Source organism: Aedes albopictus, chromosome 1, assembly GCF_035046485.1.
Source record: "Aedes albopictus strain Foshan chromosome 1, AalbF5, whole genome shotgun sequence".
NCBI classification, from domain to species: domain Eukaryota; kingdom Metazoa; phylum Arthropoda; class Insecta; order Diptera; family Culicidae; genus Aedes; species Aedes albopictus.
Genome location: NC_085136.1, coordinates 241,490,271 through 241,517,627, shown reverse-complemented (window position 1 = coordinate 241,517,627; position 27,357 = coordinate 241,490,271). Strand labels below are relative to the sequence as shown.

Below are 27,357 nucleotides of genomic sequence, written 5' to 3'. Positions count from 1 at the left end.
CCTCTGGAATTCCTGTAAAATTCCAATCAGAGATTTCTTCAGAATTTTTGCATTGATCTCTCTTAAGTGCCCCACACAATGCATACGTTTGCGTGTGCGTGACAGTAGTTTGACACATTTCCCATGGGAAAACTGTCAAAAAAAAAAACGCAAACCTCGACGGAACGGACGCTATGTATTCCAGGCTTTAGAGAGATTCTTGAACCCCCAGGGATCCCTGCAGAAGTTTCTTCAGGGTTCCGTACAACAGTTCTTGCAAAGATTAGTCCAGGATTTTCTTCAGATTCCTTCTGCAGTTCCTCCAGGAATTTCTTCAAAGTTTTTTCCCTGGAGTTCCTGTCGTCTTCGTTATCAAACTTGAACGCTTCTGCAGCTCCTAATAAAACAAAACAATAACTATACCAAATTCGATACTTCATTGCTCTTCAATGGCAATGGAGTAATGCGAATTTTACTACATTAAGGATACGGGCAATAACACAATCGTTCTAATAACTGGTTGCAGTGACGGACCCGAACAGGAATAAAAAAAAATAGATAATAAATATTCAAACGTAATAATTTATGTCCTCAATAGTCATGAAAAGCTCTGGTTACAAATTCTAGAGCTTACTAACAACTGCTTTGCTTCGCCAATGTTGACTGTGAGTCGCTCTTCTTGAAGAACAGACGCTCAAGTTTACAGATCAGTAACAGCTGACAAATTTAAAGAAATGATTTCGAAGAATTCATAGGTATTCAATTGATGACATTCCCATCGTCTCAATTTTTATAGTATTTTATTTTAGTGTTTTTTTTTGCATTTATTCTTTTCAGATTTCTTGATTGTTGAACCTACCAGATATTAAACTTATTTCAAATAGTTCAATACGTGTGTGTGAGTGTACAAGTGTTTTTTGCAAGGTTAAGTCTATGGTCGTGTGTGTGTTTGTGTTGTCTGTTTGTGTTTTTATCGTCGCAGAAACGATCCTCCTGATCTCTTTCATAAAGAGAGTTCCAGTGCTTCGATACAAATGGATCCTTGTCGTCGTCTCAGAATTCTGCTATCACTATACTTTCACATCTTCTCCATCGCGATGTTCTGCTTCTCAACATTCGTGTTTGTCAATGTTTCGACTTGTGTAGCTTAGATAAGGAGTTTCACTTTTCTGTTTCTTATCGCTAAAAACCTCTTTTATCTTAAATCTAGTCGTTTTTACTGCACTTTTTTGTTGCTGCGGAGTTGTTTCCCTTTTCTTAGCAAGGTTTTGCGTTTACCAATGGTACGGGGTAAGAACTACGGAAATGATTTTCCTTCTTCCATGGAATTGTTGGTTTTTATTTTTGTGTGGGGTTGTGTATTTACTTGATTAATTAGTTATTTCAATAATACCTATTAAGGACTACGAATATATGTTTTTTTTCTGGTTTGTAAATATGAACTTTTGTATCGCAAGTTGACTTCCATTCCATTGCCACTCAGTTTACACTGTATGTCTTATTTTTTCGGCTTCAGTTTTTGGGCACTAATTTGATTAAATCATACCTCCAAAGAAAATCACTCTCTTGGGGGGCCTTCTTTCTAAACTATTCCCTAGCAAACGTAAAAAAAGAGCTTTTCCTGGCTCTCATCAAATCACACTCTGCTGTACGGTTCAAATTCCAATGTATTGTTGCTGCATCAATCATATGCGCACATGGTAATGTGTAATTTTGCTACTACTTACAATCTAAAAAGGAAAACGGATCAAACAAACATACAAGTAGGTAGTAGATACGTACTTAGTGCACACGCAGGGAAGAGAAGGGAATTTTAAACTAAATGATGCTCTCACTTTTCGTTCTCAAAAAATAAATAATTTTCAACTGTTTAGAGTTTGTTTGTTGATTGATGTATGCGTTTGTAAGCAGGTATCGATATACCATGGTCCATCATCACACCCACTCGAAAGTTGCTTGTGATAAAGGTCATGAATGGTAGCGTTATGCCCCGATCTCTGTTCCTATCTCGGAACAAAAAGACGCAAGGTGATGAATTGGAAAAGTTTTCTTCCGTCGGAATTCTCATAAAAACAACAAAATATACTCCATTTCCTCCTAATTGAGAAAATGCATGTTTTAATATTCATAAAAATATATATCTTTTAGAACTGTAATGCCAGAATAGAGTCCTCCAGAGAATACCATCGCTTTAGAAACGAAATATTCGAAATTTTGCTAAAGACAGAAACGAATGCGAAGTACAAGAATGAAAAATTAAATAAAATAAAATGAAACGAGCTCACCAATTCTTATGCATTCCTCCATTGCTGACTGGCTCTTATCGTGCAATATTGTTATTGCTACACCTGTTTGAAAACGGTTCCATCAAATTCTTGTACCAGGATGTAACTAGATCCAGCTTTCGTGCTGATTGATCTAGTAGGTACACTCTCGATATAAAATTTATAAAATGATGAATCTGGAATCTGGAGAAAATCCCATTCTTAATTTTGGGAAACAGGCGTGTCAAAGATTCTCGGGAAGGGACTAACTCACGGCACAATTTGGAAAAATGATTAAAAAAACGATCGACCGAAAAAGGAACGACCACTTATTAGGGGTGTTATATAAGACTTTATATTATTACTCATCTAAAATAAATACATCCATTTTTTACAAACTGAATTTACTCCGGAGCACCCTTTCTCCTGTACTCAAAACTGTGGCAATTTCGTAAAGCTGTGTGCGTTGATGGTTGCATGTATGTACGGTTGCCCTGTCTTATCACACCCATGGAGGAATGGACACCAAAACCAAGACAATAATGGGTGTATGAAACTAACAATTGTTTTACTAAAAAAAATAATTTTATATGATTCTAAAAACGAAACATTTTGGGTAGTTATTAGAATAATTAAAGTTGCCCTAATTTTACGAGAAGGGGTATACCTTATCGATACACACACGCACTATCTTATGGACATTCGGGGAGGGAACCCCACACGATATCTCACAGTTGGGGGATACCGGATTCGGATCCGTTTACCAGCTTAAAATACGTAGTTCTCATCGGCCATGTCGATGGCCCACCGGAACTTGTCCCGTTGCGTTTTGTTGAAGATCTTCTCGATTGGGACGTCGAACTTTTTGCACCTGTTGAGGAAATTGGAGGAAATCGAATTTCAGAAAAGCTACGAAAGGGAGCTGCGTGCGGCGAAACACTTACCATGCCACGGAAATACGGGGATCGAGATAGTTCAGCTTGGACGTGCCCAGGGCAATTGTCTTGTTCTCGTCCTTGTCAGTCTCTTGCAGTTCGAGCTTCTTCAGCTGCTCTCGGAGGCGCTCAAGCTGTTTCTGCTTCTTGTCTTTGGCGACCTTGTCGCGAACGTTGCTCTTCTTGAGGTCCTGTGGAAATAAAAAAAAAATAAATGTGGAAATCAGTTCATTTTTTCATATAAATATGTATTTAATCTGCGATGCCCATCAATGCGTGAAAAAACCCAACCCCCATCATAACGGAGAACCCCAGCAATCGTTGCTAATTATTGGAAATTATTTTGAGGATTTCTCTAATAGTTGCTTCAGAGGTTCCTCCTGGATTTTTTCCTCAAATTCCTCCAGATTTTTTTTAGGGATTCCTCCAGGAGTTCCTTCAGTTATTTGTCAATGATTTTTTTCTAGGAATTCTTTGTGGATTCCTCCAAGAACCCCTTCAGATATTTTTCGTGGATCGCTTCAAGACATCCATAAACGACTCCTCTAAGAATTTCGCCAGGGATTCCTCCAGGAATTCCTTCAGAGATTTCTCCTGTATTCTTTGTTTGTTCCTTGAAGAATTTCTTTTTAAATTCCTGATTTCAAGAATTCACCAGGAAGTGTTCCAGGAATTTCTTCAGGATGTTTTCCAGTTCTCCTGAAGTTGCTAGAGGAATTTCTCTTGTAATTGCTGGAGAGATTTTCTCAGGAACTCCTTCAGAAGGATCCTTCGAGAGATTCTTCGGGAATTCCTCTTGAAATTGCTCAAGAGATTTCTTCCTGAATTCATTCAAAGATCACTCTAGCAACTCCTTCAGGGATTTCTCTTGGAATTCTTTCAAGGATTTTACAAGATTTACAAGTGATTCCTTCAAAAATTCTTTCAGGGTATTCTACAAAAAATAATGAAGGGAATTCTCATGGAATATCTTCAGATTTTTTTTCCAGAGAAATCCAGGATTTCCATCAGGAACTCCTATAGAAACTCTTCAGGGATTCCTCCAGGAACTCCTCCCACGAGTTCGTTCAGGAGTTCCTCCAGGAACATTTTTAGGGATTATTGCAGGAGATTCTTCAGAAATTCCTCCCAATCCCTCCTCGAGTACAATCAGGAATTCATCTCTTCCTGTGGTCGTTTAGTGTTAATCAAGTAGACTAAGAAGCGAATACAATTCATTACACATTCAGCTGTCAAGAAGTCAGCACGCAACCCACAACAAGTTTCTTCCGGGATTTCCTTAGCTTATTCGGGATTTATTACGAGGTTTCTTCGGGATTTCTTAGGTAAGTCCAGCTTACCTGTGACATTTGGCCTTCATCTCCTTCGCAATGGGAGGAAACGTCTTTCGAACTACATATCCATATAAACAGTAATTTTCTGGAACATGAAGAATCGTCATTTGCAGAGGACGCTCTCAGTGAATAACTGTAGGTAGAAGTGTTCATATAACACTAAGCTGAGAAGTGGATTTTGCCCTAATTGAGGAGACGTTACGTCAAGAAAAAGAGCAAGTCTTGTGGAATTCATTTTCAACGATAAAGATATTACGGACTATCGAAAACGATCATTTGAACGATGTTGACATTTATTTGCCTCTCTATGTGCTGTGTTTACGATATGCAGTATGTATTACTACCAACCACCGGTAGAGTTTTACTAAAAATGATGTGCACGCGAAGTGTGAAAACGGGTGTGTATCAGAAGTGAAACCGATTTGCATGCCTCAACTACTCACCGACACACTATGCACTGGTGGCGATAGTTTTAGATCATGATATACGATTGAATCTGAGCACAGCTGAGCATTCTGTAAACCTGAGCGTCTGTTCTCCAGGAGCAGCTGTTAGAGCCCCATGTTAGGGGCGGTTGACCAACCTCCGAGTGCCAGGGAAGAACTCTAATCTGAACTGTGCGCTATGGTCCTCCGGAAAGTAGGGGGTTGGTGTCAGGCCCTACGAGCCAGCCGTAAAAAAAAACATTGTAAAGGAAAATCAGCAACAGAATAATACGAACCGAGACCAACGGCAACGACCCCAGCGAACAAAAGGGACTTGCGATTGGAAGCTCGGTACGTGGAACTGCCGATCTCTCAACTGCATTGGGAGCACCCGCATACTCACCGATCTACTGAAGGACCGCGGGTTCGGCATAGTAGCGCTGCAGGAGGTGTGTTGGACAGGATCCAAGTTGCGAACGTTTAGAGGTAATCATATCATCTACCAGGAGCTGCGGCAACACACGCAAGCTGGGAACAGCTTTTATCGTGATGGATGATATGCAGAGGCGCGTGATCGGTTGGTGGCCGATCGAGGAAAGAATGTGCAGGTTGAGGATTAAGGGCCGATTCTTGAACTGCAGCATAATAGACGTCAAGATCATCATAGGAGATTTAAACGCTCAGGTAGGCCAGGAGGAGGAATTTAGACCGACGATTGGGAAGTTAAGCGCCCACCAGCTGACCAACGAAAACGGCCTACGACTCATTGATTTCGCCGCCTCCAAAAATATGGCCATACGTAGCACCTTTTTCCAACACAGCGTCCCTTATCATTACACCTGGAGATCACCAAAGCAGACGGAATCTCAAATCGACCATGTTCTGATTGACGGACGGCACTTCTCCGACATTATCGACGTCAGGACCTATCGTGGCGCCAACATCGACTCCGACCACTATCTGGTGATGGTCAAGGTGCGCCCAAAACTCTCCCTCCGTCATCAACAATGTACGGTACCGGCGACCGCCATGGTACAACCTAGAGCGACTGAAATAACCGATTGTGCTACTTTTCCCCGAACGCCAGTTCCCCGAATGGCCCGTTTCCTCGAAAGTCAGTTCCCCGAATGGCCCGTTTCCCCCGAAAAGACTATATATTACTTTCTTGTTCGAAATGATCACTTGCCACAAAATGTTGGTGTCCTAGGAACTAGGTTATTCAAAAAAAGATAACCTACCATATTTAGACAGGTCGTTGGAATCATTATGGTTCTAGAAAATACGAGCAGCAATGGAAAGAAGGAGTCATACTACCATTCTTCATTCAGCAGGGTTTCAGCAGGTCTGATGAGCAATAAAACTTGAAAGAACGGCCTATAAAATAAAGAAGAGTGAGATTCGGGGCAATGGGTCATTCGGGGAAAAGTACCATTCGGAGACAAGGCATTGGGGGAATCGGCGTTCGGGGAAACGACATTCGGGGAACCGACATTCGGGGAAAAGTAGCATGACCGAAATAACCCGATGTCGACTCAGCATACACGCACAATCTCGAAGCCGCGTTGCCAGACGAGGGTGAGTTCGATGAGGCCCCTCTAGAGGACTGCTGGAGTACAGTGAAAGCAGCCATCAACGACGCAGCCGAGAGCACCATTGGGTACGCGGAACGGAATCGACGGAACGAATGGTTCGACGAAGAGTGCACTGCAGAACGGTTTTGGAGGAGAAAAACGCAGCTCGGGCGGTAATGCTGCAGCAAGGGACCCGACAGAGCGTGGAACGTTACAAACAGAAGCGGAAACAGCAGATCCGCCTCTTTCGGGAGAAAGAGGCCTGGAAGAAGCGAAATGCGAAGAAATGGAACTGCTGTGCCGTTCCCAAGAAACACGGAAGTTCTACCAGAAGCTCAACGCATTCCGCAACGGCTTCGTACCCTAAGCCGAAATGTGCAGGGATAAGAACGGAGGTCTCTTGACGGACGGACGTGAGGTGATCGAAAGGTGGAAGCAGCGCTTCGATCAGCACCTGAACGGCGTGGAGAACGTAGGCACGGGAGCCCACGTCAACGGAGGAAACGACGATGCCAAATGCAACGAAGGACGGAAATGAACCAACTCCCACGCTGAGGGTTAAGATTGCCATCCATCAGCTCAAAACCAACAAAGCAGTTGATGGTAAGGATGGTAGGTATTGCAGCTGAACCCATCAAGATGGGCCCAGAAAAGTTGGGCATCTGTCTGCACTTCTGTGAGAACTTCAGAGCGATCACTATTTTGAATGCTGCCTACAAAGTGCTATCCCAGATCATCTTCCGCCGTCAGTCACCTAAAACGAATGAGTTCGTGGGAAGTTATCAAGCTGGCTTCATCGACGGTCGGTCGACAACGGATCAGATCTACACTGTACGGCAAATCCTCCAGAAATGCCGTGAATACCCAACGTCCTAAAGCATCACCTGCTATGAAGAATCGTGGAAGCTATGAAGAATCGGGGAAGCTGACTCGACTGATTGAAGCAACGATGGATGGTGTACAAAACTACATAAGAGTTTCGGATGAACTATCCCGTTCATTCGAATCTCGCCGGGGACTGCGACAAGGTGATGGACTCACCTACGATCTTCACAAAATCTGGCCAATTTGTCTGTTTTGCGGATGATATGGATATTATTGCTAGAACATTTGGAACGGTGGCAGAACTGCGTACAACCACCCTGAAACGTGAAGCAGCAAAGGTCGTACTGGTGGTGAATGCGGCTAAGAGAAAGTACATGCTGGTAGGTAGGGCTGAGCGAGACAGGACAAACCTTGGCAGCGATGTTAAGCCTGGAACACATAGCGTCCGTTCCGTCGAGGTTTGCGTTTTTTTGACAGTTTTCCCATAGGAAATGTGTCAAACTACTGTCACGCACACGCAAACGTATGCATTGTGTGGGGCACTTTATGATAGACGGGGATATTTTCGAGGTGGTAGAAGAATTCGTCTACCTCGGTTCCTTGCTAACGGCTGACAATAACGTGAGCCGTAAAATACGAAGGCGCATCATCAGTGGAAGTCGTGCCTACTACGGGCTCCAGAAGAAACTGCGATCAAAAACGATTCACCCCCGTACCAAATGTACTCGGAGTTTTCGAGCGAAGCGTGCTAAGAACGATCTTTGGCGGCGTGCGAACGGTGTTTGGCGGAGAAGAATGAATCACAAGCTCGCTGCACTCAACGGTGAACCCTGAGCATCCTGAACGTGGCTAAAGCTGGACGGATACGGTGGGTAGGGCATGTTGCAATAATGCCGGACAACAACCCCGCAAAGTTGGTGTTTGCTTACCATCTGGTTGGTACAAGAAGGCGTGGAGCGCAGAGAGCACGATGGGCGGACCAGGTAGAGCGTGATCTGGCGAGCGTTGGGCGGACCGACGTTGGAGAGCTGCAGCTGCAAATCGAGTATTATGGCGGCAAATTATTGATTCAGTGTTATCATGAATTTGATGTTGAACAAAATAAATGAAAAATGAAGGTGGGCTGGTCAGTATGCCAACTGACCTTGCCCGAGCCTCCGGAGGTTTGCTTCAGGTATATGGAACTAGGACACAAGTCATGGACTGCAATGGCCGTGACAAGAGCGAGCTGTGTAGGCGATGCGGCGATAAAAGCTAGGCGGCGGATGCAACGAGAACGAACTGAGGAAGAACGAAACAAACGGCGGGTGGTGTTTGCCGCTGCTAAAGTCGCACTGTAGACTGAGATAATTGCAAGCAAAAAGGCCTGCTTTGCCGGTCTCTGTCAGTGTGCCAATGCGAATCTGCGAAGTGATGCCTACAGGATCGTGATGGCCAAGACAAGAGGTAAGAGGGCTCCTATAGAGCAGTCTTCAGAGATGTAGGAGTGAATTTTTCGCGTCATGATCCTAGTCCTTGAGCCCTCCTTTTGTATAACAGCTGGGGACTAGGGCTGACAAGGAGTGCTTCGAAATGCGCGGCATAAAAGGCTTCCGTAGGATTGTTAGATTGGCCTCCATGGTCGAATGACAGCGCGTGGGGGATAGTTCCATCAAAGGAAGGTGGACCCATAGGTTGACCCCGAGGGTAGATAGTTTGGTTAATAATCGGGGAAGTATCTACATCGTTTCGCTCATGCGGGTTTTTCCGAATGTCCGGTTTGGTTTGTGTTGATTTAGAGCAAACGGTGAAATACGGTTGTTGTCGTGACGTCGGTCTACTGGGTTGGATCCGAGCCCGCGGTTGGAAAAGGTTTCCTGTTTCATACGTTGTTCAATATTGAGAAATAACTCACCTTCAGCTCCCGCTCGCACGTTTCCACCGCATCCTGTTTCGCCCGGATCTTCTCCTTCAGGTTGGACATGCTCTTTTCGTGCGTCTTCGGAACGGCCCGTTGATGGTTACACAGGATGGCCACGGCCCGATTGGCTCGGTTGTACGCCAGCAGCTTCTCCGGGACGGTCATGTCCGGATCGGTAAGCTCGCGCAGCTGGTTCTGCAGCGTGAACGATGCGTTGAACGTACGGAACACCTTGGCGGTGAGGCCTGACAATGGGGGGTGAATAATTGAATTAGATAAGTGTGATATTACTTGCTAATGTAGACGACTCACCTTCCATAAGTTCACGCAAGTGCTCGTTCAGTACGGAGGTGTTTAACCGATCGAACAGATCGTCACCGGGTTTCTTGTTCTCCTTGAACAGCTCCAGGTTTTTGAACACACGCTTTTCGACCTCTACCTCGTTGTAGTACCGGATGGAATCCTTACCGAGGAAGTCGAACACAACTACGTTCTCCTTGCCGTTGAGTTCCTTGTGCAGATCAATGTGCTCGACGCGGAGCGAACAGCAACCGACGGTATCGGCTTGGTCTTCGTCCTTTTCGTTACCCGCTCTCAGCGCGAGCTTATCGATGAAGTAGAGGGCCACGGCACGTTGCCGTATCCGCATCTCTTTGCTCTTCCACTCGTCGCGGTAGGTGTCCCGAATTTTGTCGATGTGCTTCAACAGCCGCCGGGCCGTTTCGTACTTCTGCCAATCCTTTTCGCCCTTCAGCTTCGAGCTGGGATTCAACATGACGTACTTCACCTGACCTTGGACGTTTTCGGTCCAGGAAGCTAACCACGATACGGAGTTATCGTGACGAACTTCCTTCCAGCGGTGTCCTTCTGGAGCTTTAGGCCAAGTGCTATCCTTACCGCAATTGATGATCACATCCTCGGGCAAGACGCGTCGCTTGACCATGCCCATTTTCGGATGCTCACCACGACCACGGAACAAACCCGGAGGTTCAATACGGAAGTTTCCGATCTTCTCCTTGTGCCCGTCGATGATACATGTTCCGTATTCCTTCATCAGGGCTTCGTTCTCCTCCTTGAGGGCCAACTTCTGTTCCTTGGTGCGGTTCCGATTGGCTTCGGAAATTTCGGCAAAGTGTTTGTGCATGTAGCGGAAGTTACACTTTTTGAGATCCTTGATCTTCTCGCGTTCCGACGAGGTCATCGATTTGCGCCAATCTTTGAAGAAGTTTTCGTTGAAGGAGTCCTTCGATGTGTATTCGTGCTCCAACATTCGGGCGTAGAAACCGGCAATCTCCTCCGCATCCTGTGATAGCTTGATCACCTTGCCGTCGTACTCGAACTTGACTTTTTCCGGCAGCGGATCGTACGGTGGTGCGAAAACCGGACCCTTGTGTTCCAGGGTGTTCCACTTGACGCCATCTTCGCGCTTTTCCTCCTCCCACCTGGAATAGGGAAATTGAAGCAGTCGGTAAGTGATTTAATCATTCAGCTGTCCTAGAATGCATAAGATTCCGAAACCAGAAGCTTAAAACAGTACATATAAAGAAATAGGGTACGGGCACCGGTTTTGGCTAGTCTAAGGGAAATCATTTTTATAAAAATAACCAATAATTCTATGAAAACAACCAATGCGTCAAAAGAAAGGTTTCAATATATATTTTGAAGGAAAAATTCAGAAATCATGCCAATACTTGATTTTTGTATTAAAAGTGGCACTGGCCAAAATAGAAGCTCTGCCGCAGTTTTGGCCATATTCTTAAGTTTGGTTTCTATTTTGGCCAATCACGTGTATTTCTTATGGGAGTGGCCAAATTAGAAGCACCCTGGCCAAAATAGATATATGGGAGCAGATTTTTTAAGGAAATATATTTTTTTCTTCCAGTTTTTAATCAAAATGTGTGGTTTTCACAGCTGTAATCATCATATAATATTAAGATTCACTAGTAAAAAATAAATTTACGCCGATTTAGATCGCAACAGGCTCAATATCGCACTATGGCCAAAACTCCGGACTGGCCAAAACTGAAGCTTCTACCCTACCGCTTAAAGTTTTGAACTCTATCAGAACTCGGCATCCTTTTGCACAAATGATCTAAGTTTTTCATGAAAAAAAAATTGACCAAATGAAGTTAAAGAAAATGTAATGCTTCAGTCTCATTGAGATATGGAACCGAAGTCAATACGTTGAGCATTTCGATGCCATATAAGCGCCATATGAGGTCCTTAGGAGTGCTCTGATTTAAGAATTGGGTGCAATTCAGGTGTAATGGAAACTCTACAACAGCATATTTGCCATCCGTATACAACAATTCAGGACTAGTGATGTCTTCATACTAGCTCGGGCCACTCTATTCCAACACGCCGGATCGTATTAACCTTTTCAGAGTGCGCAACACCCCAACCGAGGAAGAAGCAGCCACTGCAGAGCGTGAACTATTTCGCCCGATCACAGCGATTCGAAACCAGCCTAGTGCGGCCGGTTTTCGGCAGCACACGCTGTTCCATGTGATGTGAACGGCAGTCCACATTAAAATAAGTTCACTTTCACCGGTTACGTAACATAATAATGCTCAATTTTGGCTGGAATTTCTTGAATATCATTCGATACGGCTGAAAGCAAAACACGAAAATCGAAGAGATTGCATGCATGCAGCACCAGCAAACCACATGACGTTTCAAAACGTCAAAAATATGCTGTCAGTTTAATTTCAGGAGTTTTACAGCGCCATGCTGTACATTGTGGTGAGCACTGGAACTAAATCAACGAAACGCAAACTAGGTACACGCATATGAAATCTTACTCAAATTTAGCGCAATTTGACTAGATTGTTAAACCTGTGTTGTAAATAACACACTTGTGCATAGGTTTGTCCGCACTGAGCGCATGAAAATTCTGCTCTTTGGATTTACACCATCAAATTTATAATATCATACGTACCATTTCCAAACTTCTTCCTCCTCTTCCTGTTTCTTCTTGCGACCTTTAGTGGGACTGGCAGTCTCCTGTTTCACTTCGGTTTTGACCTGTTGACGAACGAAAAAACAAAACGAAAAGAACGCTAATCAGCATACGGGTGCATCAGGTAGAATGTGAACATGGTGATTCACCAGAGTGAATCCCCAAAACAAAATCAAGAAGCAAAACACTCAGTTCATTCACCTTGGTCTTTGTCTCCTTCTTAACTTCCTTTTTGACTTGCTTCGCTTGTTTTTTCTTCTTCTTGGCAGCACCGTAATCTTCGTCCTCTTCTTCATCGAATTCTTCCGCTTCAGACTCGTAGGCTCGCTTCTTCTTCTTGTCCTTTTTATCCTTCTTCTCGGTCTTTATTTTCTTTTTCTTGTTGCCGCCATCGAAGTCCTCATCGTCGTCCTTCTTCTTGCGCTTGGATAGGGGAACATCATCCTCTGAATCCGATTCCTGCTTGACATCCATCTGAGTTGGCTCCTCAGCTTCCTCCTGTTCTTCGTCCTCCTCGGCATTGCGCTCTGGATCAGGAGCTTCCTCCTTGATGACGAACTGTGACTCATCGGCACGGAACTGAGACATCGAGTAATCGCAAGAGCTGGCTTGGGAAATGCTGAGAGGATCCTCTTGCTTTATCTCGGCAACATCCTGAGATGACTCGTTACTAGCAAGGCCGTTGAACATGCTTGTTTCTTCCTGCTTCAGTTCTGGTTTCTCTTCCTTCACCTCAACATTCTCTTCCTTGACCTTCTCTTCCTTTTTCTCGCGATGCTTATCCTTGGATGAGGAATGCTTATCGCTTCGATCACGGTCCTTACGATCTTTGTCCTTGCTGCTACTGCTGCTGGAATGTTTGTCCTTGTCCTTGCTACTACTGCTACTGCTCTTGCTCTTCTCCTTATCACGCTCCTTGTCCTTATCACGAGACGACGACGAAGAACTACTCTTGTGCTTGTCGCGATCCTTGTCTTTGCTGCTACTACTGCTGCTAGACTTCTCCTTATCGCGATCCTTGCGATCCTTATCACGATCCTTGTCCTTCGAACGCTCCTTATCCTTGTCCCGCTCTCTGTCCTTGTCCTTTGATCGCTCCTTGTCTTTGCCCTTGGACCGTTCCTTGTCCTTCTCGCGGTCCTTATCGCTCTTTGAGCTCTTGTGCGAGCTACTGTGCCGGTCACGGTCCTTGTCCTTGCTGCTACTGCTGCTGGACTTGTCCTTGTCGCGATCTTTGTCCCTGAAAAGAATCATACAATTGTCATAATCCTCCTATACAAATCTTCCGCTAGCGCAACCGAAAGCCCACTCACTTCGACGAGGACGACGACGAGCTCTTGTGCTTGTCCCGGTCGCGATCACGATCCTTGTCCTTGGAGCGTTCCTTGTCCTTGTCCCGGTCGCGATCCTTGTCCTTGGAGCGTTCCTTGTCCTTCTCGCGATCCCGATCCCGGTCCTTGTCCCGGTGTTTATCCTTGCTGGAGCTTTTGTGGCTCTTGCGGCGATCGTCGCTGGAGCCACCGCCGCCGCCGCCGCTCTCCGAGTGGCCATTGCTCACCCCATTCGGGCGGTCTGAGGAACTGCCGTTCACCTGTTTGGCGGAGTCATCCTGCAGAAGGGAAAGATTGAGGAGGTGGAAATCAATCAGATGTGTTATAAAAGTAGGGAAACTAGTGATTAGTATTTACAGTTAAGATTGAACTATTTCAACCCAACTATTTATTTATTTGATCTACATCAACAGGCTTACTAGAGCCCCAATGATGGTTTAAAAAATAATAATAATAATTATGTTTGAACAGCAATCATCTTTACATTAGATAGAAAAAGCTTCATCTTTGCAAAATCGGGCAAACAATTTGCGAAGCTGAACTAATTTATAATCCAGTTTTCAAGCACCATTGATCAAGCTACCACGGAGAAAAGGACACTAATTTTATATGTAAATAGTGTACTTTGAGCATAAACACAGCTTAAATTGATTCACGACCTATTTTTTCTTGATTCTAATACAGGTAGTACCTACTAGTATGTTTGTCTATAAACTTCCAGCGAAAGTCACTTCAAAATTACCAAAATCAATGTTCATTCGACATAGCAATGTTCTCTCTCCATTTCCAATGTACCTATATGATGAACAATCATCATCAGGTTTAGGAACAACTAGATATATTGACGGACGGACGGACGGTAATTGTTCGTTTTTGCATCCCCCACTGTCCGTTCGTCGTATACGCAAAGGCAAAGCAGAGCTTGATCGCGAATCCACCGAATCCACGTACACACGTAATAATAACGTTTCAGTGCCGGTCGCTTCTGCACTTCTTCGCTATAAGACCACGGTGAGTTATGCCAGTGGTCAAAATTGATTTATTGGGTCTGACTTCAACGACCGATCAAATCGTAGAGATCGTCCTAATGTGGTCCTAATGTGATCATTTCTCTCGAATACTCGATATAACATTAATCTCGAGTCAAGATATAACATCCATGAATGGATTTGATGTAACCACCCTTGATGGCATCCAAAACAGTAGCTTTTCATTTAATAGCTGTAAATAGCTCATAATTCGTCTAGAAATTCTATCTGTTAATTACTCTAGGAATTCCTTCTGGGGATTCTTGCAAGAATTCCATCTGTGTATCGCTCCAGGAATGCTTACTTATCATGCCGGTCAGACTATGGCCTGAGTGGCCTCGGCTGTACGTAACAGTCGTCTCCAATCTACTTGGTCCATGGCTGCTCGTCTCCAGTTCCACACTCTGCGAAGGGTCCGCGAATCGTCCACCACTTGATCGACCCACCTAGCTCGCTGCGCACCACGTCTTCTTGTACCGGTATGATGGTTCTCGAGAACCATTTTAATCGGGTTGCTATGGTTGGTTCTCTCAGCAGCTGATGCAGTTCGTGGTTCATTCGACCTCTCCAAGTTCCGTCTTCCATCTGCACACCACCGCCGTAGATGGTACGCAACACCTTCCGTTCGAAAAATCCAAGGGCGCGTTGGTCCTCTGCACGTAGGATCAACTTTATTCGATCGTAGAGTTCTGCGGAGTCCAAAGTAAGCACGATTTCCTGCCACAATGCGCCTCTGAATTTCTCTGCTAGAGTCGTTGACGGTGATCACCGGTAAGCCCTTACTTACCTTACCGATCATGCTAAGGCCGGGGTGGCCTCTGCTGTACATAGTAGCCGCCTCCATTCCACTGTTTGTCTCCAGTTCCGCACTCTGCGTAGGGTCCGCAGATCGTCCTCCACTTGGTCGACCCACCTAGCTCGCTGCGCTCCACGTCTTCTTGTACCGGTCGAATGACTCTCGAGAACCATTTTAGTCGGGTTGCTATCCGACATCCTGATGACGTGACCCGCCCACCGTAGCCTCCCGATTTTCGCGGTATGGACGATGGTTGGTTCTCTTAGCAGCTGATGCAGCTCGTGGTTCATTCGCCTTCTTCAAGTCCCATCTTCCATCTGCACTCCGCCGTAGATGGTACGCAACACCTTCCGTTCGAAAACTCCAATGGCGCGTTAGTCCTCTGCACGTAGGGTCCATGTTTCGTGCCCATAGAGGACGACCGGCCTAATCAGCGTTTTGTAGATGGTTAACTTCGTGTTACGGTGAACTTTATTCGATCGTAGAGTTCTGCGGAGTCCAAAGTAAGAACGATTTCCTGCCACAACGCGCTTCTGAATTTCTCTGCTGGTGTCGTTGTCGGCGGTCACCAGTGAGCCCAAGTATACGAATTCTTCAACCGCCTCGATTTCATCACCGTCGATATGAATTCGGGGTGGCGGGCGCGGTCATTCCTCCCTGGAGCCCTTTGCCATCATGTACTTTGTCTTCGACACATTAATGACTAATCCGATTCGCCTGGCTTCACTCTTTAGTCGGATGTACGTTTTTACCATCGTCTCAAATTGAGGAGCAATAATATCAATATCATCGGCGAAACCAAGCAGCTGAACGGACTTCGTGAAAATCGTCCCACTCGTGTTTATCCCCGCTCTCCTTTTACACCCTCTAAAGCAATGTTGAACAGCAAGCACGAAAGAACATCATCTTGCCGTAACCCTCAGCGAGATTCGAAGGCACTCAAGAGTGTCCCTGATACTCGAGCTACGCACATCACTCGATCCAACGTCGCCTTGATCAATCGTATCAGTTCATCCGAGAATCCGTACTCGTGCATAATCTGCCATAGCTGGTCTCGATCGATTGTATCATACGCCGATTTGAATCGATGGACAAGTGATGTGTGGGCACGTTGTATTCGCGACATTTCTGCAACACCTGGCAGATGGTGAACATCTGCTCTGTTGTAGCGCGTTCACCCATGAATCCAGTTATCTGCTCAAGCGGCTTTGTTGTTTTTCAAACGGCCAACATCCTCCCCAATCTCATGGAGGTTAAGGGCCGGAAGCCTTTTGTCTAGCGCACGTACTCTTAGATCTGTTACCACGCCACCTTCGGTGCTTGCAATGTCGCCATTGATGTGCTGCTGCTGCTGCCGCTGCTTCTCGACCACGCCACGCTCGCTCGTGAGAAGATTTCCGTGATTGTTGTGCTGCAGCCGCCGAGGTACCACAGAGAACAGACGTTTAAGGACAGACTTGTTAGAATCCCAATATGGCCGCCACAATGGCCGACTTTGGCACCTACTCACGATTTTGAGGGCACAAATCTCTTCGCAAACAAAAGCAGCGCACTTGAGCTTCTTATTTTAAGCTTATTACAAGTGAGCAAGAACAGAATAATAAAATGCATTGTTGTTTGAAGCTTGCTTCTTGAGATTTGTGCGTCTGAAGTTTTGATGCACTGTAGAACCGGGATTATAAGACGTTTGTCCTTAAGCTTGAACAAAAGTACATCGAAATCGTGTGTGAAAGATTTAAGTGTACCTGAACGCCTCCAACGGAGGCCTGCCCCACATATAAAGTCGATTTGACTCCACGATGGCAGCGTTTATCGTTAAAATACACTAGGCCACAAAGCGACACGCGCGCCAAATGGCCAAAAAACGGCGAGCACTGGAAACAAAAATGACAACACATCAATTTAAGTGATGGGATTCTGGCGCCACCCAAAGGGTGCATAACCACATACTCTGAAATGACCGTTACAAAGTTTACACAAGGCAGAGAGCAAAGATAGACGTCTGTTCTCTGTGACTTGACTATCACGCCGAGGACCTGGGATTGAATCCCACTCCCGACAAACTCGCAAAATGTGAGTTCTAGACCTGCTGGCGACGGAGATAGTCGAGTGACTCCGTAGCTTGAAGGAATAGAAGCGCCCGTCTAGCGAATTGGGAGTCGTGCGTTCGATTCTCACCGGAGTACGTGGATTTCTTTTCATAATTTCAAATCTCAATTTGTTCATCGAGCACATGTTCTGTTCTGCACATGGATGTCGAAGCATTTTCAACAGTGTAATTTCCCACATGGCTTGGTCAGCCAAAGCAAAATCAAGAAATTGACATTTATAAAACTATAAGTTATAACCAGCAATTTTCATACGATTTACAAGGGTAAGAAATCAAAATTTGAACTAGTCAAAACGTAATATTAATTTGAACTATTTTGTAATTTATTAAAATGACGTTTTTGCCATCGAAAATAAGCAATTAAAATATCACCTATTTCCACCCAGAGAAAGCACTTTTTCGGTGCACCCATACAACTCATGCATTGCATCAATAAGTAAATACGTCAAAGGATAGCTTATTTATCATAGAATCGACCGGCCGAATAACATTCCGCATTATTTGTCCTAAAATTATCAAATTTAAGTGATTCGTAATTGGAGAATGTGTCTTAAGTTGAATCATTTGTAATCTAAGTTCGTTTTCGTTTATTCCTAGAGCGAACCTAGTTTCGCCCTAGATCCGCCCTAACTGCTGTCAAAACGTTCAGTTATTCAATCGAGTCGGATCTGGATCCGCCCCAGATCCGACCCAAACAGAGCGATTAAGCGAGGTTCGCTCTACCGATTTTTTCCGGATCCGGAGTTCATCTGTCAAAATGGATGTAAACAAACCAACAGAACAAAAAGTGAAAATCAAAATTTCTGCATTTACGAGCAAATAGGAAGTCATTGACTATCATTGTCGTAATAGGACAGATCGGTGAAGTACTAGATTTGTAGTGATGAGCTGAATTTTAGTATGGTGAGAAGGTCAATTCTCCGTTTCTGCAATGAAATGGTGCAAAAAGCGTGGGTATTATGATTCCTTGCCTAATTTGATGCTGTTTGAGCAAAACTTTGGGTAACAGTGTTGTTCTTTTCAGGGATGGCATTCACCATTTGCAAATGGTGAATGCCATCCCTAGTTCTTTTCTCCATTTCTTGCAACATAAACAACATAGTTATCCAAAGTTTTGCTCAAACAGCATCAAATTTGGCAAGGAATCATAATACCCACGCTTTTTGCATCATTTCATTGCAGAAACGGAGGATTGACCTTCTCACCATACTAAAACTCAGCTCATTACTACAAATCTAGTACTACACCGAACGTGCCCCATTTGCATAAACTAATGTCGTTTTCGTTTTTGCGGTGGAGCTACACCGGTGTAGCACTTTTGCACCGAAAATGTTCGTTTTTGATTTCCGTGCTACACCGGTGCAGCACTTTTTCTGCACCACGCAGGATAGTGTAGCACTCAAAAAATCGGGAGTGTAGCTGGTGCACACCGTGTCCACCAATCAGCGTTTGCAAAGTTGTCAATATTTTGGTGTTTATACACGCACACCAATGCAACTGCACCGAAAATTTTCGTTTATTCAGCGAAAAGTGTAGCACGAAGCGGTGTAGCACCGCCGCAAAAACGAAAACGACATAATTAGTGCGCCAACTAACATGTTAACATACAATTATGCGCTAAATGGAAGAATTTCATGAAAATGTGCAACTGACAGTTCGATTAATTTTCATGATGTTTACATCACAGACAAACAGACATACTACTCAAATCGGAATCATCGCACGATTTAACGGTGATTTTGAAAATAACGTGTGGTTCGGACTGTGCTCGCATGTGTCATGGTGGCGCTGCTGTGCCTACATCACCTCTCAATTTTGGAGAGAAATGAACGCGACGCCGATCAATGTTTACATAAAATGACTCAATCATGAACCCAGTGTTGTTGAGTTCCGAGAGAATCAGTGAGAGAAACTGATATTTTCTCTCTGTTTGAAACAATCGTTCCGATCGGTGTGTGGGTACAGCCTACATACACTGCCACTCGGGAAATGAACAAGTTTACACGTTTAATGGCTTAAGTTTAAGTTTAAGTTCATTCAACCGCACCAACCGAATGGACAGTCGGGCAGCAAGGCCGTGATTCTCTCACGCATTGATCGAAGTCGGTTGTAAACATTGCGGCGCTCAATCACTTGGCGATAATTTTCGCAGAAGATTGCTGAGTGCGTTCATTTTGATCGAATCAGTTTCTTCCAAAGCACTCTATTTCTGCATTAGTGTAGGTGTAACCAGTTAGATTTCCAAAAATGTAATAAAAGGCGTGAAAAATGTTCGTTTAAATAAGAGATTTTCACTGCATGTTCATACAAGTCCACCATTTGTCCTCTAATATATCAGCAGCATTTCCTTCCCCAAAAGTCCCTGGAAACCACTTGAATCCCGAATGCGTCCCAGAAGCCAAATACTAAATCATAAATTAGTACACTTTTTCACACGAACGAATCAAGCGTTTTCCATTTACAATCAGGGTAATTGGCTGGCCTCTGATCATTAAATTTACACCAACCCAAGCAGCAGTGGGTTCTCTGACGACTGACGACCGGAACACATCTCATTTAATTGCCCCAGCTAGCAAGCATATGTTCTGGTTTCGTAGGTTTAAAGTTTTGTTCATCATTGATGACGTCCAACCCAACATAGACCCAACCGTTATCCGATGTGGGTCCAGCAGTGGCCCAGCATTCGGTAAAAATTGACCCAACTTCCGATAATTTTTCAGTGTGGCGGAATGTTGGTGCTTCGTGCTCAGCTAGTCATTTGAGTCACATTTTTTTTTTCAAATGGCAAGGAATCGCTTCCTGTTAGATGGTTGCTCTGCTTGACTGAAATCGTTTTAAGATGACTAGAAGCAAACATAAGTGAAACGATTTGTCGGTTACTACTGCAATACTAACTTTATGCAATACTAAGGGATACCGCTAAAAAAATAAAACATTTGGTTCCTTCAGCAAATTCAGCATATTCGTAGCTGCACTGTACCGTGTCAAAATTTGAGTTGAAATCATCGAAGCAAACCATAGTTATATTATTATTTCAAAATTGACAATTTTGATTAAAAATCGGCGTTCGTCTGATCAATTATGAGATACAGTGTGTATTTCCAGTTGAATAATGTGGTTATTTTGAAAATCGGTCGACAAATAGCTGCAAATTGAACTTCCGAAAATTATCAGACTGCGATAGAAATTGATTCGATCAAGACACAAAACATGAAAGGCGCAATCGGATCGGAAAGTGATAATGAACTACCGATTGGCAGAGATAATTCTATCAGTTCATAACAAATACATGCGATGATGAACACTTGTTTAAATGACAGAAGTACAAGATCACTCAGTATTCATTCAGATTTTGAGTTACTGTGCCAGTTTTCAAACGTATAGGTGATGCCAGGCCCTTTGCTGTGGGTGTTAATTGAGTGGGGAAAGAGTGGTTACTGATCGAGTTTTGAACTGAGTGAAAACATCCTTGTAGGGTAGGGCGGGGCAAGATGAGCACCCTAAGGATCACGTTGAGTTTATTGAAAGTTAACACAATTTTTCAAAGTACCTCTCAGTAGTTCTCTTCTATATCTTGTTTTCTATCACCCATAAACATGGGAGGGTTAAAAATTCACAATAAGGATGATTTATTTGACTAAACAAAAAAGATGTTTTATGGTCAGTTCGAACATGCTACGGGGCAAGACGAGCACCCCTACGGGGCAAGAAGAGCACTTCATTAAAATCCCAATATTTTAACAATAAATTGGTCATACACTGATTGATATAGTGAACCTTGTGTATAGCTATGGTATCACGTTCCAAAATTATCATTATTTTTTTCGATTATTGAAAAAAAAATGCGGTTTTATAATACTTTATACAAAATGACCCGAAAAACAATAAACGATTATTAGGTTGCTTATTTTTAGAAATTTACTCAACCAAATAGTTGCAGAGGTTACGGAATGTTACCAAGAGAAATGATAATTTTTTGGTTGATGCAACTCCAAATGACGTTAACTGTCATTTTTCCAGAAATTTTAGCACGAATGCACTATCTGCTCCAGAAGAGAACAATCATGCATGTACATCATCTTTCAGGTTTAACGAACTTGAAGATTGTCATATAGTTAACGCAATTCATGATGTTAAATCAAACGCTGTTGGTCTCGACGAAATTCCTCTGAAATTTATAAAGATGATACTCCCACTAGTTTTGAAACCTTTAAAACACATTTTTAATAGTATAATCATGAGCGGAATTTACCCGAAAGCATGGAAACATTTCAAGATAATTCCAATAAAAAAGAAATCGACAGTGAGCTCTTTGGAAAACCTGCGACCTATCAGTATTTTGAGTGCACTATCCAAGGTTTTTGAGAAATTGTTGAAAAACCAAATAACACTTTACTTGGCAGAAAATCAGCTCTTGTCTCAGTATCAATCGGGTTATCGAAAAGGACATAGCATCAAAACAGCAATGATAAAAGTGTGTGATGACATAGGAATTGTTCTAGATAAAGGAGGATCTGTTGTTCTTTTATTGCTTGACTTTTCTAAAGCATTTGATACTATCTCTCACAATAAATTATGCAAAAAATTAGAACATTATTTTGGCTTTAGTTACGATGCAGTTCACCTAATTCGCTCATATCTGTCAGAAAGGACGCAAACTGTTTTCATAAATGGTAGTTTCTCTGAGTTTCTTCCAATAGTATCAGGAGTTCCACAAGGATCTGTACTAGGACCACTACTGTTTTCTATTTATATAAATGATTTGCCTTTAAGACTCAATGGATGCCAGATTCATTTATTTGCAGACGACGTACAAATATATGTGGATGTTTCTAATTTGTCTAATGAGAATGCTGCAACTTTAATAAATGATTGTTTATCTTTGATTTCTTCATGGGCCACGGAAAACTCGTTGATGCTCAATGCACGTAAAACCCAAGCGTGTTATATTACTCGCCAGAATCAAAATCAAGACAGACCCGAGATAGTTTTGAATAACGTTCCGATTATGTATTCAAATACTGTAGTAAGTTTAGGAGTAACCCTAGAAAGCAATCTATCATGGGATAGTTTTATTTCAAAACAATGTGGAAAAATATATTCAGTTCTGCGTACTCTGCGTTATAATGCTGATTTCTTACGACAAGACACTAAGTTGAATTTGTTTAAAAGTTTAATATATCCTCATTTCCTATTTTGTGATTTTGTTACCACCCAGGCATCCACAATTGCTCTGAACAAACTGAAAAAAGCTCTCAACTGTTGTGTAAGATATGTATATAACTTGAATCGATATGCTAGAGTTTCTCACCTGCACAGATCATTGATTGGTTGTTCATTCAATAATTTTCCAGGAGCAAGATCCATACTCTTATTACATCCAATAATAAACAAAAAATGTCCCAACTATCTATTTAGCAAACTCATTCGCTTGAGAAGTCAAAGGGGGGTTAAATTTTCAATGCCTCTTTGCCGTACTTCACACCATTCTAACTTTTTTCTAGTTAGAAGCATTTACAATTGGAACTCTTTGCCAACTGATCTACAGTTCATGACTTCGTTTGTACAATTCAAGAGGGCATTTCTAGAGCAACTTAGATAAATAATTAGCCAGTTACAGAAATTGTCAACTTCATGCATTCGACGCACTTCATGTATCATAAAAAAATCTAAAACACAAAAGACTTTTGTCTTAAGTTTATTGGGAAATAAATAAATGAAATGAAATGAAAAACCTATGTTCGGCACTATTGAGTGGATTACAATAATTTCAAAATATTTTCTATATTACCATCAGGGGTGCTCATCTTGCCCCACTATAGATAAATAACTAAAACTGAATAAATTTTAATGTTTGTTTTTAGAAAATATTTTCTAATGTAAATTAAAATGCTTTGCAGTAAGCTTTTGTTGACTGATAACTAGAATTATGGTAAAAATTTGATTCTGACATAAAAACCTTATTTCATTCTGATGATTTCTTATAAGAAAATGCTAAAATTCCATGCTATCGACTTATTTGACAATATTGTTTAATTCGTTCATTATGAAGTACCTTTTATCAGGTTTACAAACAGGATGAACATTATTCTAACGGATTATGAAGTTGCTTGGGCAAAATTCATCATAAAAGTAGTAAAACGGAGGGGTGCTCATCTTGCCCCGGGTGGCCATCTTGCCCCGTCCTACCCTATGAACCTTCATTCATGTTTTATGAATGGATGACACCACGAGGGAGTCGTCACCTGTAAAATTGTTACATCGAGCCGAGGGAAACAACACCTGCAAATGAATGCTTCGGACTGAGCATTATAGAGGGATTCCACGGAGTCATGTCAGTCGATCCTGAGCGACCATTTCAAAAATATCTGAAACTTTGCACAGTTTTTCAATTTCATCTAAATCGCCATTTTTCGATATCAAACCTTCATATTCACTCACGACTAACTTTTCAAAAGGGTGTATGCGAAAATAGTTCAAAAATATTCTAAAAGCTGTACAGCAAAAATGGATTGTTCGATTGTTATGAATTTTTCAGCAAAGTTCGATAACTAAATGATGATTCCTTAGAAAATATACACCGTAAAAAATTTCTTTTTTTACTTTAAAAAATTATGATCTTTGTCACAAAAACTCAAATATCTCAAAACCCTATCTTTTTACCAACGTCAATTTTTTAGGGAAAATGGCCCATTATATCAGCTGTCTACCATAAAATTTTGGTGATGGTAAACTGATAAACAAAAAAGTTATGACATTTCAAACATTTCACAATTTTTACATTTAGTACAAAAAAAATTTTTTTTTCTGTGTAAATTATTTCGAGAATTATATTTTGATGCTGATTTTATTGTACAGGCTACCGCCTGAATAAAACAAGTTGTTTTCATGATATTTTTGTTTGTTTATTCATAATTACTATAATATCTATTTGAAACTTAGACGTGATCCAGTGTTGTGATCAAAAATGTTGAGAGTGTCATACTTTTTATTGTACGTGACTGGTGAAAAAATCCCTTGATAGTGTTGAAAAGCTGTTGATCATAAGAAAAATGGAATTAAACTTATTTTTAAGACGAAAGCTGCATAATAAAAGTTTTATATATACGCGTATACGTCTAGTTGAGCTGCAAAAAAAAATACCTCTTAGAGAACAGACTTTATGATCGGAAGAATGCGAGTAACTTCAACAACAACAAATGCATGAGAGGTACATACCACAGACAAACAGACGAAACGCCTACAACAATTTTCGTGAAAATCCATCGCCCAGTTCACACTACCACCACCTGGTGGAAATGTTTCACGAAACACTGCGTTGTGCAATATTGTCATCAGAAGGCGCTAATGTGAAACGTCAAACGTAAAGAAAAACGATGGGCACTCTTCTGCTTATGAAAGCCACAACCAAGATTCAAAATGATCGTTAAAGGCGTGGTCAATGAAAATTTCGTCAGTGTTACGTTTGTTTGTCTGTATACATACCATGACAATGCACACGAAAAAGCAAAAAAAAATACTTCCGCTATGGATATTAAAAATTTTATAGTAATTTTTTTCTTCAGCTAAGCAAACAACACTAAACTAGTCAGTTGAAACTAATAAATGATTTTGTTTATTATAATCTAACGAACAACATGAATAGTCGCTTTCTCAAAGGTCTTCAACTCAACGCTCTCTTGTAGACCAGTTGATGAAAAAAAAATGTTCGAAAGAGTTTCGATATCTCACCGAAAGCACCATAGATAAATTGAAAGAGACTGGTTATGCCCAAATTGAATACAAATTTACGCATTTGCACGTCCTGCCGTCTAGACTTTGACAAACGAGCCATCTGTATATCATCGGTAAAGCAGGGCGCAGGAAGTTCGAAAACGACAACAACTGAGAAATTGCCAGAAGTGCTAAGTGCAGAGAGTCATGCCACCGTACCATCAGCGACATCTGTTTAAACAATTTAATCACGCCCCTTTTCAAAAATGCTTTGAAATATACTTCAACATCTATACCCATTTCAATATTTTTAACGTTGCAAAACACGCTTTCAACATTTATCTTGAAGAAGAGGGAAAACACTTGTCCTCAAATGTAACAGCAAATTAATGAATAAACGACTAATGCGCGGAGGGCGTGATAAAATCGGAACATTACTGTACATATAATATACATAATACATAATAAAAACAGCTTGTTTTACTCACGCAAGGCCATTAACAATAAAATCAGCATCAAACTGCGATTTCCGGCCGAAATAATTTACACTAAAAAAAATTTATTACTAATTGTAAAAATTGTGAAATGTTTGAATTGTCATAACTTTTTTGTTCATTAGTTTATCATCACCAAATTTTTATGGTAGATTGCTAATACAATGGACCGTTTTCCCCTTAAAAATTACGTTGGTAAAAAGATAGGGTTTTGAGATATTTGAGTTTTTGTAATAAAAATGATATTTTATAATGTTAAAAAATATTTTTTTTCACAGTGTATATTTTTTGAGGAATCACCATTTAGTTATCTAATTTTGCTGAACAATAAAATCAGCATCAAACTGCGATTTCTGACCGAAATAATTTACACAGAAAAAAATATTTACCAAATGTGAAAATTGTGAAATGTTTTAAATGTTATAACTTTTTTGTTTATTAGTTTACCATCACCAAATTTTTATGGTAGATTGCTAATACAATGGACCGTCTTCCCTAAAAAAATTACGTTGGTAAAAAGATAGGGTTTTGAGATATTTGAGTTTTAGTGACAAAAATGATATTTTTTAATGTTAAAAAAGATGTTTTTTCACAGAGTATATTTTCTTAGGAATCACCATTTAGTTATCTAACTTTGCTGAAAAATTCATATCAATCGAACGAACCATTTTGGCTTTGCAGATTTTTGAACATTTTTGAGCCATTTTCACATACACCCTTTTGAAAAGTTAGTCGTGATTCAAAATAAAAATTTGGTATCGGAAAATGGCGATTTAGATGGAACTGAAAAACTGTGCAAAGTTTCAGTTCAATAGAAAATCATGAATTAAAAAAATTCCTTAATTTTGATGCTGTTGCTTGGAATCGCTCTATAGAGGGTGCTAGTGAGATGCCAAACGATGTTTTTGAAGCAATTTTCTTCTAAGTAATATGTCTGTTTGTCTGTGTTTACATGTTGACTCGTTTGGGGTCGGATCCGGATCCGTTTTCGTTCGGTTATTGCGAGTCAAGGTCAGCTCTGACTCAGGTTTAAAATCGAAAACGACATAAATTTGAACTAGTAAACGGGGGTGAGCTTCTAGTGTTGGTCTGTAGATTGCGCTAGTGGTTGCTTTGTTTACTCTTGGGGGATGAAAAATTCCAAATTTATTTAGTTTCCAAATCCCTAAAGAATTTCGAACATTCTGAGTTGAGATTCCACTGCCTAATAAAAAATAGGTATGGGAATTAGCAGATTTATGTGATTTTTAGTTGTTTAGCATTAAAATTGGTTCAAATTATGATTACAATGGTTCAAATTAAGATTAAAATCATTGTTGATAAAAATCGAATATTTTAATGAAATTCGGTGCAAATACAAACTTTTACCATTTAACAGAAAGCTTATACCCGTGGTTTTCATGTACATACGATTTTGCCGTAGTAAATTATTTCCATGTGGGAGAAAAATCACTTAAAATTTGCACTGCCTTAGAAAGCCGCAAATTGGTTCAAATTTTGATTACCTACCCTATATGAAAATAAATCGATGAATGATTTCTACTGAAAACTTTACGAGAAACTATTCATTCGAAGAGCTCAAAGCGGTCTGACGCATGTGAAAAAATTGTTGGTTGAAAACCGAATAACAAGACAACGCTTTTTAAACATGTATATATAAGGAATACATAATTTTGTCTGTAGAATAACAAAA

At 41.6% G+C, this 27,357-nt stretch overlaps 1 protein-coding gene across 2 annotated transcripts in view; it reads right to left on the bottom strand.

Moving 5' to 3' along the window:
* Positions 1 to 762: 762 nt before the first annotated feature.
* Positions 763 to 27,357, bottom strand: part of LOC109419814 (DNA topoisomerase 1) — a 30,681-nt gene continuing 4,086 nt past the window's right edge. Inside the window, exons 2-8 of one of the 2 annotated variants that reach the window (XM_062846506.1) lie at positions 13,506 to 13,801; positions 12,394 to 13,432; positions 12,172 to 12,257; positions 9,546 to 10,675; positions 9,228 to 9,478; positions 3,188 to 3,369; positions 763 to 3,114 (exon numbers count right to left, since the gene is read on the bottom strand). In XM_062846506.1, the coding sequence (XP_062702490.1) occupies positions 3,012 to 3,114; positions 3,188 to 3,369; positions 9,228 to 9,478; positions 9,546 to 10,675; positions 12,172 to 12,257; positions 12,394 to 13,432; positions 13,506 to 13,801 (3,087 nt within the window). In that variant the 3' untranslated portion in view covers positions 763 to 3,011. Of the gene's footprint in view, positions 3,115 to 3,187; positions 3,370 to 9,227; positions 9,479 to 9,545; positions 10,676 to 11,609; positions 11,876 to 12,171; positions 12,258 to 12,393; positions 13,433 to 13,505; positions 13,802 to 27,357 lie in introns of those variants that run through there. The other variant, XM_062846507.1, reaches the window with a different exon arrangement.